The sequence below is a fragment of the Lates calcarifer genome, linkage group LG19 (assembly GCF_001640805.2).
Source record: "Lates calcarifer isolate ASB-BC8 linkage group LG19, TLL_Latcal_v3, whole genome shotgun sequence".
Taxonomy (NCBI): Eukaryota; Metazoa; Chordata; class Actinopteri; family Centropomidae; genus Lates; species Lates calcarifer.
Genome location: NC_066851.1, coordinates 22650943 through 22668613, shown reverse-complemented (window position 1 = coordinate 22668613; position 17671 = coordinate 22650943). Strand labels below are relative to the sequence as shown.

The 17671-nt window shown below is 43.6% G+C and overlaps 2 protein-coding genes across 7 annotated transcripts in view; both read right to left on the bottom strand.

Moving 5' to 3' along the window:
* The window catches only part of LOC108891404 (nuclear factor 7, brain), a 247963-nt gene that overhangs the window by 117932 nt on the left and 112360 nt on the right, over nucleotides 1–17671 (bottom strand). The window lies entirely within an intron of this gene.
* The window catches only part of LOC108902040 (transcription factor IIIB 90 kDa subunit), a 123244-nt gene that overhangs the window by 2176 nt on the left and 103397 nt on the right, over nucleotides 1–17671 (bottom strand). For all 5 annotated transcript variants that reach the window (XM_051078033.1, XM_051078036.1, XM_051078035.1 and 2 more), the window contains exons 17-18: nucleotides 9083–9134; nucleotides 2046–2205 (exon numbers count right to left, since the gene is read on the bottom strand). In XM_051078033.1, the coding sequence (XP_050933990.1) occupies nucleotides 2046–2205; nucleotides 9083–9134 (212 nt within the window). The remainder of the gene's footprint in view (nucleotides 1–2045; nucleotides 2206–9082; nucleotides 9135–17671) is intronic.

Below are 17671 nucleotides of genomic sequence, written 5' to 3'. Positions count from 1 at the left end.
CTAGTAGATCTTTGACATCTCTAGGAAGCAGTCAGCTGCTGATGGTGAAGTCACAATTAGCTACTCTGCTGTGTAGCTCCACAACACCACCTTCTTGATTATTAAATATGTGTCAACTTTGGCCAGTCTCAAATTAAGATTAAAACTCTCACTCTCACACTTGTCATGTTCCTTTGATTCATCTTCTCTGCTGCACTTTATCTGGGCGCAATTACTGTTGTTTTTTTTCTACTATTAGCTCAATTATTTTTTGTCTGTCTTATTTATTTTTGTTCTATTTTGATTTTTTGTATTTTTTTTGTGCGTGTGTTTCTCAGTCTCTGAACTGCCTCTGAAATACAGATCTTATAAAGTGCTCTAACTCTGGTGCATTGTTTGTTAAACTACCTTAATTCATGAATAATGTGAATCATAAAAATAAGTTTTTGTTAAAAATGAGCAAGAAAAAAGTAAAGTATTGAACAAGGTAGCGATTTGGTGTCAGTACCAAACCTCAAGTCTTCTTTTGGTGACCTTGCAGCTAAAAGGTTTCCAGTTTCATTCTGACACTGAGAAAATCTGGGTGAGATTCTTCAAGAGATAAAAACTTTGGTTTTAACAGAAGCTCCCGTGTGTGACTGAGAGTGGAACTGCATGTTCGTGAAGCGAGGTGTCGCTGGAGAAAAGTAAACACAATTTGAGGCTAAAAATACAGAAGTTTAGAGAAGCTCTGAGTGCTACGAAGAGCAACCACAGGTCAGAAGAGTAAAATATAAAAAGTGTCACTTCAGTCTCTGCAGGACCAACACTGACACCTCCATCAACTGACAGACTCTGGTTTAATCTCCAGTGTCGGCAGGCGTCGTCCTGAGTGCCCACCAGCTCCGGAGGTGCTGCTCTGAGGCTGACCCTGACCTTTGACCTCTTAGGGAGTAGGAGGCAAGAGCATAAACAAAGAGTTCCCCTACAGGAATCAATTAAGTAGCTCAGGACTTTTTATTGCGGCAGAGTCAGGGACCTTAAAGTTTAACAGCCAGAGACGTAAAGTGAAGAAATTTAATCTTACCGAGGGCTCATTAAAACATAGCAGGAGTCCGAGCAGAGAGGAGCCGTGACCCAGAGCGGCAGATTCATTAAAAAAGTGATTCTAACTATTTCACAGTCCAGACACTGTGTCTCTGACTGAGAAGTGACAAAGAAGTCTGCTACTGTCAGTGTCAACTGAATTCAAATGTTCAAATAAAGCGCAAAAAACCTCAGGAAATGATCATTCACTAAATTCAACAGTTTGACAGAGTGCTGGGATTATTGGAAGCCAGTTATTAATACAGTTTAACTTGAGAATCACAGGCAGGTATTAGTCTGCCGGATTCTATCTTGTGTTGACAATGAAATGATTAGTCGATCATTAATTTGTTAATCAGAAAAAAAAAATCAACATTAACTTTAATCATTGATTAACAAACAAACAGTATTGTTTTGTCTGTGTTATTACCAAATCTATTTTAGTTCCAATCAGTGTTGTTCCAGTAAATTTCTATGAGAAGTTAAGCTAGGGAATTTTGGAAATATTCAAAGTTGGAAACTTGTAAAACGCTTTAAGATTGATGCTGGATAAATGAACAGAAACAGGTTAGAATCTCTTCAATCAGCTGCTAAATCAAACTCTAACTTACAGTCGTGCATGAGAACAGAAAACTGAAACAGCTTCACAGCTGAGCTAGCACCATGATAGCTAGCCTCTTAAATTATCAATGAAATAGTGTTAGGTAGCTTACATTTAGCATATCTGGTTTAGCAGTTAGCTAGCTGTTTTTGTTGGTTAAACTTTAATAGCACAGATCAAATATATTGAGTCCAGTAATATCAGACTTGACTGGATGTCGTCTGTGGGCTCAGATGAGGTAACGCAGCTAGAAATGATCTGTGCTGTGCAGGAGAGAAATTCAACAGAATCTGCATTACAGTGAAATATTGTAACCCTAGTTCAGTGTATGAGTGATGGGTAGAACTCAGGATGGATCCAGACCAGCAGTAAGACCTGGTAAGACACAGACTGAACTGACCGTTGCTGCCCATCAGCTCCATGGCGCTGACACAGGTCTCCTCCTCATCCTCCTCTTCCTCATCAGCAGCTGCGTCATCGTACATCACCGGCCCGCTCTCCACCACCACTCCGCTGGCGGGGGCTCCCACAGGCAGCGGCAGGGGGTTGGAGTTGGCAACCTGGGCCAAACAGGAAATATTGTTGGTGGTGCGTCGTTCGGTATTTTTAATATTTTCCTCTGCGTGACACACGAGGTCCCCCCAGGGAAATCTAAACTAGATGTGATCTCACACGCCCCACTTCCTTTAGAATGATAAAAAATAATAAACACAGTGTAGTGTGATGGTGTGAGCTGTGGGGCAGGTGGAGGAGATATTTCATCTCCACATACGACTAAATGCAGCATCAGAGCGTAAACACAACCATTATTACCTAATTTAAGATTCGACTCTTTCCCAACCTGCAGTCTACAGTGTGCTGCTCGGTACTGTACTACAGGGTCGGGTGTTAGGCAGAGCCTCGGGGTAAAAATACCCTTTAAGGTTCATGAAAGCCTGTGAAATTAAAAATGAAGGGGTGGGGGTAACAATGTAATTAGAGCCCCCCTTTGCATTTCACCTCGTACACATTGTCTTTGCTGAGCTGTCAAACGTTCACGCATGAATATGATGACTGCCCCCCTCCCCCGGGCAAACTGCAGGTGAGTCCGTAACCAGCTGAGAATTTCCAGGTGCATGCTGGGATACGTAAATGGAGCTGTTTTTGATCAGAAAACAAGCGGAGTGAAACAGGGGGAAATGATGGCAGCGTGTTGGCAGCAGGAAGAGAAAATAAACAGCTGGCGTCATAAAAAAGTCGACCCTGCTGTAGAGGTTACAGAGGACAGAGAGAGGGGGACCGTTTTCCAGCAGTGGAAACGATGATAAAACAAATGTCAGAGGTACAAACTCAGAGTCGGCCTGCCAGTATGAATGTTCCATTTCAGATTTTTACCACAAAAAGGATCACACTTCCACCGAACGGACGCTAAAAACTAAACTAAAAACACAGCCAGAAATAAAAACTATGTTCAAGTTGTCATCCATTTTTTAAAGCCCAGTTGAAATTAAATCGCTCTTCTCGTCTGCTACAGCTCATATCCTGCTCTGCAGAGCACTCGTCCTGAGTTCTCCCCGGTCAGAAAACAAAAGAGAAATTTATATTTCATGGTTTCACGATGGCCCGACAGTTCTGCATTAACACCAACCCGCATTATCCTTCCTGCTGAAGTCTCCCTCTTATTAAGGCGCGTGTTGTCCTGCACCTCAGCTTGTTGAACGAGCCACCAAACAAACATCGACCTGAGGAGAGTGCACTGCGAACATCAGTCTGCAGACTGGGAGCTAATGAGCTGCTCAGCTGCAGCACGATGAACAGCATGTAAACACACCTGCAAATGTCACTGAGGGTCTGTTAGATGCTGCTGTGCACCGACACATCGACTGTCCAGCGGTTCTCGTTCCCTACACCCCGTCAGTCAAACAGACTTTATCTTCGACAGAACAAGGTGACTGAAGGTTGGATTTGAGTTTTGTTGGTAGATGATATTGACACTGACAGTTTCTCCAACAAAACTGTGTAAAAGCAGCGTTTTCTGCTCAGATTGATCAAGTTTTAAAGGTTCACTTCAGCCTCCTCCCTCTTCAAGATCTATTGACCCCCCCCACCTCCCTCATCGAGCTGCTCTGTGTTTTTAATACTGTGCTGCTGTAAGACAAAGAAATTTCCCCTCGGAGAACACACAGGTAGATCTGATCTCATTCTGAAGAGCCACATCTCAACTTCAATCTGGGTTTTATTTATTTTGCTTAGTGATGAACTGTACAGACGTCAAGAGGCAAACAAACATTACACCAGGGGAGTGCTGGTGAGCACAGGAGTAGGAGAGTTGTTTTTTCCACTTCGTTCCTACCTGGGTTAAACTAGAGAAACTAATAAGATATCTAAAATGAGACATCTCACTTTGGAATAAAAAGAATCTACATTTCTGCAGAGGGAAACCCGTCATCTTCAGCCTTTACCACAGCGACTGCGAGGAAACCTGCACGTTATCACTTTCCTTTCAGCCGGTGCTAATTATAAATCTGTGGGAGAAGCAGGTGGAGGGTCCGCAGTGTGACGGAGAGATATTTCTGTTCTCCTCAGCAACAGCCTGTTGGAGTCCCTGCTGAGGCCCTGCTTTCCTCCTCCTGCCATCTCTCCTTCCAATTTACCTTTCATTTCTTCCTCCATCCTTCTCTTACTCCCACCTCTCCTCTCTTGTATTTCATGTTTCCTCTGTTTTGCCTCTTATTCTACCCACATCCTTCCTCCCTGCATCCTCCTCTCCTGCCTTTAGACACTGACGCTCATTTTGGTTCCTTCAGTTTCTTTCGCTCTCCTTCCTCCTCAGACTTGCTAATAGCCGACGATTATACAGTGAGAAAACTGCGATATAAAAACCACAAGAGATCAACCAAAAACCCTCTTTCCTTTCTCCTTTTTCCTTCCCTTTGTCCTTTAGTTTCCTCTCAGTGGATCCCCGCTGACTTTAACCTCAGCAGGCTGTGAAAAGGCTCCTCATCGCAGGAGCTGGACGCCTCATTAACTGCTGCTGAACACAGGCGGTAATGTGAAGAAATAAAAAAATAATAATTAAAACGAAAGCATAACAGCATAAACACGGTGCTCCAAACTAATTAGGAGGTGAGAGCTGTTAAATGGGTCAGGATGACGGGTCTGTGAGAGCTGTGGAGAAGGTGGTGTAAGCTATTACAGCTCGCATTTATACACAGATAATGTTGCACTACAAATAGCAGAAACTCAAACTGTGGAGTATTTACACTTTGTCTGACTTTGTCGGAGTCTCGGTCCTCTAACGGGAGAACTGCTCGTTAAGCACTGAGAACAAGCTGCAGGAAAGAAGCAGTTACTCATGCATGGAACAAACCTGCAGGACTAAATTAAACTGAGAGGAAAACCACAGCCTGGATTAACGCTCACATTCAGCCAGACAACCAGAGAGGAGAAATCACAGAAAACTACAACTCAGGTCAAGGTAACCATGTCAGTCCTAAAGGTCCGGACAGGTCCTCTACAGTACCAAACCACTACAACTATTTTAGAAATGTTTCTGAGTGTTTGGACCAGATAACTTCCTTCTTCTATCTCCATCTTCAACTCATTATTAGTTACTTTCACCTTCAGATAAACTGTTCACACGTCCCTCAGCTGATGTTTCTAGACCAACTGATGGCTCATCTTCAGATGTAACCATTATACTGTTCTCTAGAGAACGTCTATATGAAGTCAAAGCAAAGACGTGAGAGGAGAAGTAGAAGAACACATCAGAGGTCAAATCTGTGTGAAGTTCAATCTGAATGTCTCCAAAAAAACCTGTGTCCTTGAGTCTCTCATTCCTTCAATCTCTTTAATTTTCCCGCTGTCCTCTCACATCAGTGTGGATAAATAACCATTTAGACGTGTGTATATGTTTGTGTCCGTTAGTTCAGGTTTATCAGACGAGCTGAAAGCGCTGCACGTCATGCGGTTACCGCTGCCGGCCTCGACAGCTTCTCTGAGAATCCAACTTCAAGTAGACTCGACCATCAACTGCCAGGACTATTGCTTGCATAAGCAGACTATAGCTGCAACGCCAGAGCGAGCGGCTGCAGTTCAAAGCCCCTCTCCCCTGACCTCATCAACCCTTTCAGATTTCTAAGCCGTGTTGAAAATCCCCACATCTCTAACTGCGCTGTCTGCTGCCTCAGCCTCAGACTAAACTGTGCTTTAAGGGAGTAAAGTCGAGGGGAAAAGGCGACAGAGAACAGCTGGACCAGTTTCAGTTGGCAGGAATCAACTTGCTACTCCTTCTCTGTCTTGTAAACTCATCATTTCCTCCCTCGGCTTGTTTGAAAAATGTACAGACTAATTGCTGGGTCACTGAAGAGGCTGAAGGAAATGGGGTTTTGTTAAGCGACCAACAGAGAGAGCTTGGCATGCGACACCCAAAGCACACACACACACACACACACATCTCTTTTCAATCTGGGCCTGTCACTGCGATGAAACAGCAACGTTACATAACAGGAGCTGCGAGTGAGGAGCAGCCTCAGCCAATGGCAACGGCCGTTTGCCTCCAGTTCCCAGGGGGAGGTGAGGGGGGGTTGCTAAGTAACAAGCCTTGTTGACCCGGCCCCTCGTGGCAATGTTTTCTTCCTGGTTGACAGAGCCTGAGCTCCCTGAGCTCCTCCATTCAGAGCTGCCAACAGCACATGATGGAGCAGGAGACAAAGACTGAGGAGGAGGAGGAGGAGGAGGAGGAGGAGAGATGGGAAGGAATGTGGAGGACGGTGAAGAAAAGGAGAATGATGGGAAAGGAGAGGACAGCAGCAGAGTGAGATGAGGAGGAGGGAGGACGACAGAAAGATCCAGTCTCCTGGATAATTTAACGACGTTGGAGAGTAATGTGTCACTGAACTGCACACACAGGAATTTAGATTGAAATCGCTTCAGCTAAGAAATATGGATGTGGTATATAACAGATAGAAGCTCCAACAACCTTCAGCTTTGGAAGAAAAATCCAGTAAAAGACAAGTAATTTATTTTAACTCAAATCCTCCTGCTCTGTCAGAAACAACACGTCTGTTCTCGCTGTGTAACGTTTACTGTCCGAATTCCCACATTTATAACTGAATATGTTTCAGACTTTTATTTAATGAGGTCATATCTGCAGCTATGGTTTGTTAACTGTGCAGCATTTTCACACGCAGACTGTAGAGGTCGGAAAACATGATGCAACAGTGTAATGTTGTGTAATAACCAGTTTCACACCAGTGTTTTGAGACTGAGTAACTTCTACACTCAAACAGACCTTCATCTGTTGGAGTTGGACTAATCTACCAGGTGGTTTTCATTAAAGCAGCTGGTACATTAGTCAGTGAGTCAGTGTTATGGATGTTAGTTTAATGTCAGCTGTGTTTCTGGGAAATCCATTTCTTTCTCCATCAGTTTGGGATGGCAGATGGCTCTAAAAACTACAATACCCATGAGCCTCAGCTGCTGTAACTATAGCGAGGAGACCACTCAAAGATGCAAATTAGAGCTGCTGCAAAATCAAAACAGTTTGTTGTTGCAGCTGGGGACGAAGTACATGTCAGAGCTGCTGAATGAATCCAAAACTGGTCGTAAAAAAATAACACAAACATCTCCGTCACACACCAGAGTTTACAGCTCTGTGATTGGATGTTTCTTGGGAGTTGTGGTTGACTTCCTCCCTTCAGTTTTAATGTCCCCTTTTTCTCCAAGAAACAGGTTTAATTAACCAGAGTTTCATGTCCATCTAAGAATGAAACTGTCAGTGACTCTGCCGAAAATGCTCCCAAAATAACTTTTCCTCTCTGTGGAGCGATGAGGAGGAACATGGAACGAGTGGTGAAAAGAGAGAAATAAATCATAAGAAATAAGACAGATCAGCAGCAGAGTGACGCAGGAGGGGAAGTAAGAGCAGCTAGGAATGTGGAAAATGAGCCTATATACAGTCCAGAAAGTCACATTTCGGACTTTTTTCAGATCCTGTGAAGGTACCTGCGATTGAATTTGGGTCCAATTTAAAATCAAATTAAGAAACAAAGTTGGAGAAACTGGCCTATTTCTCCCTGAAGACGGCTGGTGAAGCTATAAACGGGCAGAATGAGGACATCGGGAAATTAACAGTTCAAAGACATGAGGTGGGTTTAGTAAAGCAGATAGGACACACATTGTACCACTAACCCTGTTCCTTCTGGATTCATCTAAAAGCCGGCGACTGGCCAACAGAAGTGCACTGCAGGGTGGTTAAAAAAGACCTCTAAAAGTGCTGTTTAAGACATTTTTATGTTCAAGTTTGAGGCTGTATTTATTTTAAGACCCTGTCAGATTTTTTTTAGGAGCAGCGAACGGCCCTGGAGGGAGGAGGAGAGTGACGGAGGAGTAATAAAGGAAGGGCAAACAAAGACAGAGCGAGGTTCACCTCTCACACGGCCCGAGCACAGATTTATTTATCCCCCCGCCGTCCGCTCTGCGGGAGATCTCAGCAATCAGCTTTTAACGGCCGACCGGGAGAGAGTGACGGGGGAGGTACAGTCGGTCTCCAGGTGCCGTCACAGCTTCATTATGTGGAGACAGAAAGCCTCTGGGTTTGTGTTTGGATTCAGGACAGAGTGTTTTAAAATACTTCTCAAAACAGAAACGATAAGTTGCTGTCTTCACGGTCAATAAATCCCACGAACAGACCAAAACCAACATGTCTCACTCCTCTGAGTTCCTCCACTCACCAAATTAAATTTACGTCTTTTTATCACCACACAGAAAATAATTCATCATCCTTCTCTCGGTCACGTCGGACCGAGGATGGCAGAGAACCGGTGAGGACAGTAAGTCCACGTACATTAATTTACTGACATTTACATAACGCTTCACAGCATTATATAACAATAAGTCTTACTAATATAATTAATCAATTGATGTGACCCAGACCTGGACCAGCAGAAAACCGCTGGGTGGATTAACCAGCACGATGAGCTGTTATTCTGACTAAATCCAACACACAGCGTCCTCAGAACTGACTGAGTTAAACAACATATTCATGTTTCTAAAGATTTACATCCTCAGTAGGAACCAGTGACTTCAGCCCAAAGGCACCGAGACGTGAACACTTCCGGTCTTTTTCTGGGATTTGTTGATCAGAAGAAAAATATAGAATAATCCCGGCCTTATCCTTTAAGACTTCAGGGATTATATAGTCGTGTGTAGCATGTTTTCCAGGGTAAATCGTCACCATTACAGGCTTTTCGTTTGCTTTTTGTGACTAATCTGGTTAATTAAATAATTAAGACACAGCACTGGTGTAAAGGGAAAGCAAAGAGAGCAAACTCTGTGATGGTTCTATGATCTAACAGTGACCTGTACAGTGTGAACCAAACCATTAATCAGCGAGCGAGCGGAGGGGAAGTTATCTGGTGACTGAGTGTTCGTGCACGTTCGTGAACGGCGGCTCACCTGCTCCACGGCCAGCTTCTTGTTGGGCTGTCCGGCGATGAACGGCTGCAACCTGCAACACAGAGGACGACACCAACTTTACACTTCTACATTTTCTCCTCTGACAACTGACCTCTGCAAACTGCTTCATAGAATCAGCACCAAACACTGAAATAACACAGAAGAACGTTAAAGAACAGTCACTGAGTCCACAACAGAATTAAATGTGCAGATTTTATGAACCTCTCAAATCCCCAAAGTAATGATAGTCACGTCTAGATATTATTTTTGCAGACATTAGAGGAAAATCAAAGCCCTCGCTCTGAGGACTGCTCGGATTACGTTTCATTGTTCACCTCAGCAGTGAGGACACTGCGTCTGTCTGTTTCTGCTCAGCTTTGTTTCTCATTTACACCAGTTTCTCCTCCTTCATTTCCATTTCCTTGTTTTTGAGTTTGTTGCCTGAAGCCAGGCACAAAGTACAAGACTGACAAGACGTGTGGAGGATGACACTGAAACACAGAGCCTCGTAATCTTAATGAAATCCTCTGCCTCCTTTGTGTCAACAATAAAATCCTGTAATAATGAATGTGATGACAAGAATTTTTAATGTAATGGAAATTACAAGTATCCTTCAAAAAGGTGAACTGGAGCAGAGCTGATACTGACGGTGGACCGGTCGACTTACAGATTAATGCAACTTAAACAAGTATTTAAGGACTGAATAAAAATTAGGTGCTGATTAAATTAGAAAACAAGATGGAACAAGAAGGAACCGCAGAGCTCAACAACTTTGAAACTTTCCAAAGTCAGAATTGGGCGTGCTGTGCAGGAATGAGTCCAAAAACCAAGAGGAAAGTTAGCATTTTAGCTCTTTCACTTCACCTGTCTGGAGGTTGGAAATGGGTTTTTGGTTAGATGCCTGAAACGCATTTTCATGTTTTATTCCACGTCATAAAAACCATTATGGTCTTTCTCCTGAAATAACTCCACGCTTACAGTCTACAGCAATGCTAGCTCCTTAAAAACCAGCAGTGCTAACATCGCTCAGTAGCATTAAACACGCAGCACAGCTGAAGGTGGTGGAGATGTTTTTTATCTTGCAGATACTTGACCGTAAAGTAAAGTACTGGGTAAAGTCAGGCACCAAAATCAACAGGATTTATCTTCTGGAAACCATTAACGTCTGTTCAGGTCAAAGTAACATCCCTGCTCCACATTCTGAAATAATACAGACTGGAGACAAGTGGTGAGTTTTAATCTCAAAATGAATGTTTCTGTAATTATAAAAACGACGCGTTCGAAGCCCAAGTTGTACAAAATAAAAAAGAAATAAAAACTTGGCCTGGAAACACACATGAATATAAATGTAGGAGGGGAAACACGACCCACAAATTAGTCCAGTGAGTAAAACCCCCACCTCACCTCCCAAAGTACGAGCTCTCTCTTTGTGGCAGAGAGGATTTGGATCACAGCAAAGTGAAAAACATAATAATTATTAATAATTATTGTAATATTTAAAGTTACTGCTGATTCTTGCTTTTTTTGGGACATGAATAAAAATGAGAGCACAGCTGATATTAACCTCTGCTACATGACACTCGTTATCAGAGGATTTACTGTTGACACAACGCGGGTTGAGGATTTTATTATGGTCCTGAGTCTCACCAGGGAACAAGAGAAAACTGGTGTGAATGTGGAACGAGAGCAAACAGTGAGTGATCGACCGGCCGAGCGAGCGAGCGTCTGTCTGTCCGTCTGCCTGCGAGCACAGTCTCTTCCCAGACAGTCGCAGAGATAATCAGCGACGAAACGTAATTCCTAAGCAGTTCCACCGTCCCACTGGCTGGAATTAGCATCGTTCCCGGAGGCTCCCCGCCCCCTTCCCTGCCCACCCGGCCTGGTGCTGAGCCCTCCCTGGAGGCTTACAGTAAGTGTTCAACTCTCACTGATAAGAGAGAGAGAGAGAGGGAGAGCGTGAGTGAGCTTTTAATTAATCTGCTTTAACCAGGGGAAAGGGGAGGAAGGGAAGGAGAGAAGAGGAGAGGAGGGAGGGAGGTGAGGAGGGGTAGCAGCAGCAAATGTGGCATCTTCACCCTCAACACTTCCTCCCCCTCTCCCTCCTTTCTCAAAGCTCATTAGAAAATCCCAGCCAGGCCGGCGAACCGCTCCCCGCTGAGTGAACTATGCAGGGCCTCGTACATGTGCTAGACTAGACCTGCTCCCCTGGGCCCTGACCCGGACAATGGGCTGAAAGGGAGGGAGGGAGGGAGGGGAGGCAACAGGCAGTGAGAGGAGGAAGGGGGGAGAGGGTAAGAGGGAGCAAATTAGGAAGAAAATGGGGTGAGGACAGACGGAGGAGGAGAGGAGTGTAAGGATGGAAATCTGAGAGTCAGGTTAAATCTTAGATCCCATCGAAGGGTCGACGACCTGCATGTAGCTCCAATCACATGTTGATCAATAATCAATACAACACGACTAAAGGCCTTTTCACTCTGAGGGTGTTTTTCTTTCCCCGTGTGATTAATTCACACGTCAATTTTTCTACACGACGAAAAAAGGATGAATTTCTTTTTTCGAAAGGAGGTTGATTTTTCTGAGCTTTAACATCGAAAGTAAAGGCATCACAACCACACAGGCTGTCAGAGGCTCGGGGTCAAAGGATCCTGGACCCCCAGCAGGACCTCAGACTGTCCCACAGACATCCTAAAAGAAGAAAAAACACAAAGAGACGTCACCTCAGGCTACGAGAAACTGTGCTGGACCTTTCTCACAGTTTTGACTCTTAACAGACCAAAACAAATCTGTGGATGATAAAAACCTCAGCTACAGGCCTTTTATGTTTACTCTCACTGTGGAGCAGGGTCAGAGGTCAGAGCGACGTCTGAGATCAGCCGTTACACAGAAGCTGAATGAAAGTGCGTTTGAGCCAAAACTGAAAGTGAACGTCCTCTTGTACGACATTACAAATATTTTCATTTCCACTTCTTACAGAGAGTCTCTGGAGTCTTTTACACTGAGAGAGATTTTCTAATGAAACCAGGAGCTGCTGTTGTGTATAGAGGCAAAACACACACACTCTCTCACACACACACTCTCTCTCTCTCATTACCACATTCACTTCCCTCATGATTTCATTTCCTGCATTAGAGCCATTTTAATAAAACCCCCCTCGTCATTTTATAGATCTTCTAATCGCTGTGTTGTGTCTCTGCTCATTTACATTATCTGCAGCGTCTGTCTGTCTGTCTGTCTGTCTCTCTGTCTGTCTGTCTGATGCTGTTGTTGTTGTTGTTGTTGTTTTTGCTCGTTAGCGTCGAGGTGAGATGTTTCTATAAGACTCTTGTTGTTGTTTGTTTTAAAATCAACTTCTGCTTCTGTGTCTGTGATTCAGGGCTCTGCAGAAATAAACTGAGACAAAGTAATGTAAGGGAATAATGTCATTAATCAAACAATAATCCAATCAATAACATGATGAGGAGGAAGGATGGGGGGGGGTAATAATCTGCAAACTGGGGGTTGGATGAAATTAGTTCTGCGATGGGCTCGGATGTAAATAAATGATGATAATAATCTGAGCTTCCAACTCGATTTTCCAGCTGGGGACTGGATCCTTGGAGGCACACACACACACACACACACACACACACACACACACACACACACACACACACACACACACACACACACACTCAGCCTCCTTCAGCTCTTCAGCACAATTAAATCAGGCATAATCACAAAAACCCACACACGCAACTGTGGTGCCCACTCATACTTTCCCAGACACACAAAATACACACAAGTATACAGGCATACACACACACACACACACACACACACACACACGCACAACCCCTCATACAGACACACAATGCAGCCCTCACACACAGTCTCTCATTTGTGCAGAGTTGTCTCCATTCAGGCTGCAGTGCATTGTGGGCCGGTGCACAGCTTGGCAGGAGGAGACGCAGATTCAGCCAAAAAGAACTGATTGTGTTTTCTCCTCTGGCCTGGTCTGTCCAGCACACACACACACACACACACACACACACACACACACACACACACACCCAGCACTGTACCTGGTACTGCTGATTCACAGGGGATGTGATTATATAGACGGCCGTGAGCGCACAAAGACGCACAGGGTCGAACACACACTCCCACGCTTGCACTCAGACTCACTCTGCTGCTGCGCTTTCATTCTTTCCATTCACCTGCTGAACAAATCACCTGAACGCAGCGTCAGGCGGCGGCGCTCGCTGTGTCGTCCTGCAGCGGCGAATTAAACTAAGCTGCTGCAGTCTGGAGCTTCAGTGTCTTGCTCAAGGACACTTCAGCACACAGAGAGGAGGAGGACCATCACATCTTACATAGAAACAACATGGTTTTCTACTTGACCTGGAAATAAATGTATTTAACATGAATGAAGCAGAAAGTCTTTGTTTGGTGGTTGAAGGTTAAGTGACTGTTGAATAAGCTGATTAAGTTTTGCAGGTTGTGCATCTCACACTAAAGCAAAGCTCTAAAAATCCAACTAACATGAGAGCGTACTGGTCAGAGCTAGCAGCTACTAGCTCAAGCTAAAACACGTTAGCATAGATTTAAAGTCTGTTTTTTCAGCCCACAGTGGCTGAAGGAGCAGGAAGTTCAGAGACTCTGTTGTAGAGGTTTATAACTCGCTTTAGTTTCCTGCTGATGGCGAGCGTCTGGATTTATTTGTGTTGTTTTTGTGTTTCTGGTTCTCAGGTCTCCTCTGGCTCAGTCCTGCCAAGTTCAAACACAAATACACAACTCTGTCATGTGACACAATCAAGTGGCAGCTCTTCTTTTGTAATAAGACGCCGATGAAGAAAATCAGTTGTCAGGGACTTTAATTTGAAATCCACGCCCGAACAATGTGACTTCAACGTCTCTCCCTCACTTTTGGGGGATTTCCATCACTTTCTCTGCACTCATGAGATGATGTGGTTCACACACACACACACACACACACACAGAGGGCCATATTTAATAACCCACTAACCCATGCGTGGCCGTTTGATGAGAGCTGTGACATTTCTCCAGATGGATGGGATTTCTGGGTCAGTTAGCACCGGGCTGCGGCGCTCGGCTCGTCCTTCGCAGATATTTTGGGGACCGTGACTGGTCTTGTGAACAGAGATTAGCCATTCATTGAGACGAGAGGCTGTTAACGGCTGTGGGCTAAACACACACACACACACACACACACACACACACACACACACACACAGAGTGTATTAATGGGAGTTGGTGTGACAAAAAAGAAGCAGTGCAGCGTTCTGATGGAGGGGAATGTGAACCTGAAAGAACGAATCATTAAGTGTCGTATAAAAGTATCAGTGTGTGTTAAAAGGCTGTGTGTGTGTGTGTGTGTGTGTGTGTGTGTGTGTGTGTGTCAGTGGTGTGACCAGAGGGGAGGATCACAGTGTTACACACCACTAATCACACAAATGGGAGGATCACATGCTATTAACACACAACTTCACACACACACACACACAGTGTCAGAAAGCCTGAGAGATCAAAGAGTTAACGCGAGTAGGATCTACACACACACACACACACACACACACACACACACACACACACTCAGAGGAGTGTGTCACTACCTTGAACTACACATCCAGACCTTGCGGCGACAAAGTCACACTCAATTTTCTAAAATAAACTCTAGAAAAATGTGATTTTGAGACACACCTCAGGACCTAAATGACACGATTTGACGTGATGCTTAAATTACAAACATCCACGTTTCTCCTCACATGTCCCGTCAGCTCTCTGACTGCGTGATGGACGCATTGTGGTGCAGCGAAATCGCCCTTTAACCTCAACCAGCAGCGTTTCCTCTGCTGCAACACAGCAGAACGAAGAGAGAGAGAGAGACGATACATGGACGCATTCCTGCCCAGAAAAACAATTAGAAGTGAATTTACAGCACAGTGTGTCCTTGAATCAGCACTGAAGTGAAGTAAAAAAAAAAAAAAAAGTTGAAGAGAAGAAATAAAGCTTTTAAAAATAGAGAGAACAAACAAGAAGCAGGAAGTAGAACAAATTGCAGGCTTTGATTTCTTTAACTTCAAAAGCCATAATTAGGAAAAAAGCTGCCTCGACACTTTTCTGTTGTTCTCTTTACAGAACAAACTGCACACACACACACACACACACACACATATATATATATATATCACAATGACCATTTTTAACCTAAAGGAACCTGAGGTTTGACGGGTGAAACTTCCTCAGAGTGAACTGAAGATCAGACTAATAAACACTAGCAGGAAAACAATGGAAGCTGAATCGACTCGAAGGAGAAAATGTAAAGAAATGTGAATAAAACATTAATAAAGTTTAAAAAAAAATCAGTTATTTGATACATAAAAACAATAAAAATATGTTTTTTTAAAAGTGAAGGAAAAATATTTAAGTAGAATCAATAAAATATTCTTGGAAAAACTGAGAGGAAAGATATAAATACACAAAGGTTTGTGGACATCCATGTGTTCTTTGGGTCTGAGCTGCTGGATTTTACCAGGATATTTTAGGCAAAAGCCAGGACTCATCACCCAGTGCTGAACCTCGAGCTAAAAGCTAAAATCCTCCACGTTCAACACTCGGCTCGTTCTCTGGTCCAGAGTCAGTTTAGATTCATCTCCAACACAGTGGCATAGCAACAGTCGTAACCATGACCAGAGCTTCCCACAAGCATCTGTTAAGTGCTGCTGTTAAAAAACGAGGTGCCTGGTGGACACAGAGGGAACAAACCCAACACCTCCATCTTCTCAGGTACCATGGAAACAAAATGGTCTTTCAGGGAAGCTGAGGCCACATGAGCTCTGCTGCTGGTAATAACCTCGCTCACTGAAACGCAGGCAGCAAACCATCAAATCAGCCACATTCAGATTTTACTCAGACCTCCTCTCAGACAACTGCGATGCATAAGGCAACAATGGCACCACACTGTCATAGTTTTATTAACCAGCACCTGTTCGGAGTCATTTTTAAAGAAAGTAAGGTAAAGAAATTCTCTGCTTCCAGCCTGTTTGCTTTGTCTTTTATGATGATAAAATGAATATTTTGGGGTTACTCTGACAAAACAGGTCATTTAAAGACTGCAACTATTTCTGAATCTATTAATTAAATAAGCAAAAAAATACTCAGCAGATGAACTGGCGATGAAAAATTTCAGGCAGCCATTTCTTTGGCTAATGGATCAGAGGTTTGGCTGCAGATCAGACTCACCGGAGAGAGAAAATGTGTAAATACATGTGTAAAACTGATGTATTTTCTCCCTCAGCTTCACGCCATGTGAGGACGAGAAGGAGCAGGCCTAAGAAATCACCTGTGAGTAAAAGAAGGAAGTACAGCTGAAGGGAGAGTCAAGCTGAGATTTTCACATTATTACAGAAGACACTGATCCGTCAGTGTCGTTGTTGTGTTTCTGTTTTTTTCGGAGGAGATGAGTTTGACGTTTCTGTGAAGACACTGACCCGTCCTGCTTCTACAGATCTGGACTTTAGGCAGGAAGCAGCTGTTGCCATGGCTACCGGTTCCCGTTGTTTTGGTGTCACTGCGACTGCACAACATCCCCACAACGACAAGCAAACACACTATACATGTGTGGGAACTTTGTTTGTTTGTTTGTCTGCTTTTTTCTTTTTGTTTTGTTGTTGTGTTCTTTTTATAAAGTTTTCTTCGTTTGTTGTCATTGTGATTTTGCGTTTTTGCTGATTTATATTAATCTATATGTGGAAAACTCACATTTCAAATGCTCAAACTTTCCACTTCTGTTCTGTTTAACCTGTGTTATATGAGAGAAAAGTCATCCACAGAACCGACGGCTGCTCGCTGTCTAGTTTGGGGATTTATTGACATTTCGGTCAAGGAAACTTTCTCTAATTAGTATGCAGAAATTCTTCAACTTTATCAAAAGGAAGTGAGCATTTAAAGCAGTAATCCCTCCCCGTGGAACCGGCTTCTCACCATCAGCAGGAACTCACATCATCTTAGTATTCAAGCCCACACTCCAGACTTTACTCAGTCTACTTCAACAGACCTTCACTTTACTTCCCTGTCGTCTTTTACTCGTGTAGTTCTCCTGAGAGCGACGAGTTACTGTCGGCTGCTGTCGTACGTGGTCACGTGTTTGAAGCTCTTCTGTTTCTAACAGTGTTTTGTTGAGAGTTTCTCAGGTCTTTTGTTGAGGTGTCGGATGCGTTAATGATTTTCTAAAAAGGCAGATGGCCTTCTTCTCTTCACCGTCAGTCAGGTCAGCTCTTCGCCTTGATCTCAGTTTAACTGAGCATTTGTTCAACACAGAGACTTCAGTTTAATTCAACTTTCATTGCTTTTACCTGCAGAAACAAATTAGCGCTTTGTTTTTGGACTGTATGAAACTTTGTTGAATTAAAGATGAATTTAAAAGCCAAAAGTTTCAAATGTTCTCGAGGTGTTTTGGTTTATTTATTTCATGTAGTTTTAAAGAAAAATGATTCTGATTTGTAGTTTTCTTTCCTTCTGTTCAGGCTGCAGTGTCAGATTGTTGTACATTGGTTTTGTTTTTAAAGGTGAAAAAAAAGAAAGAGTTGA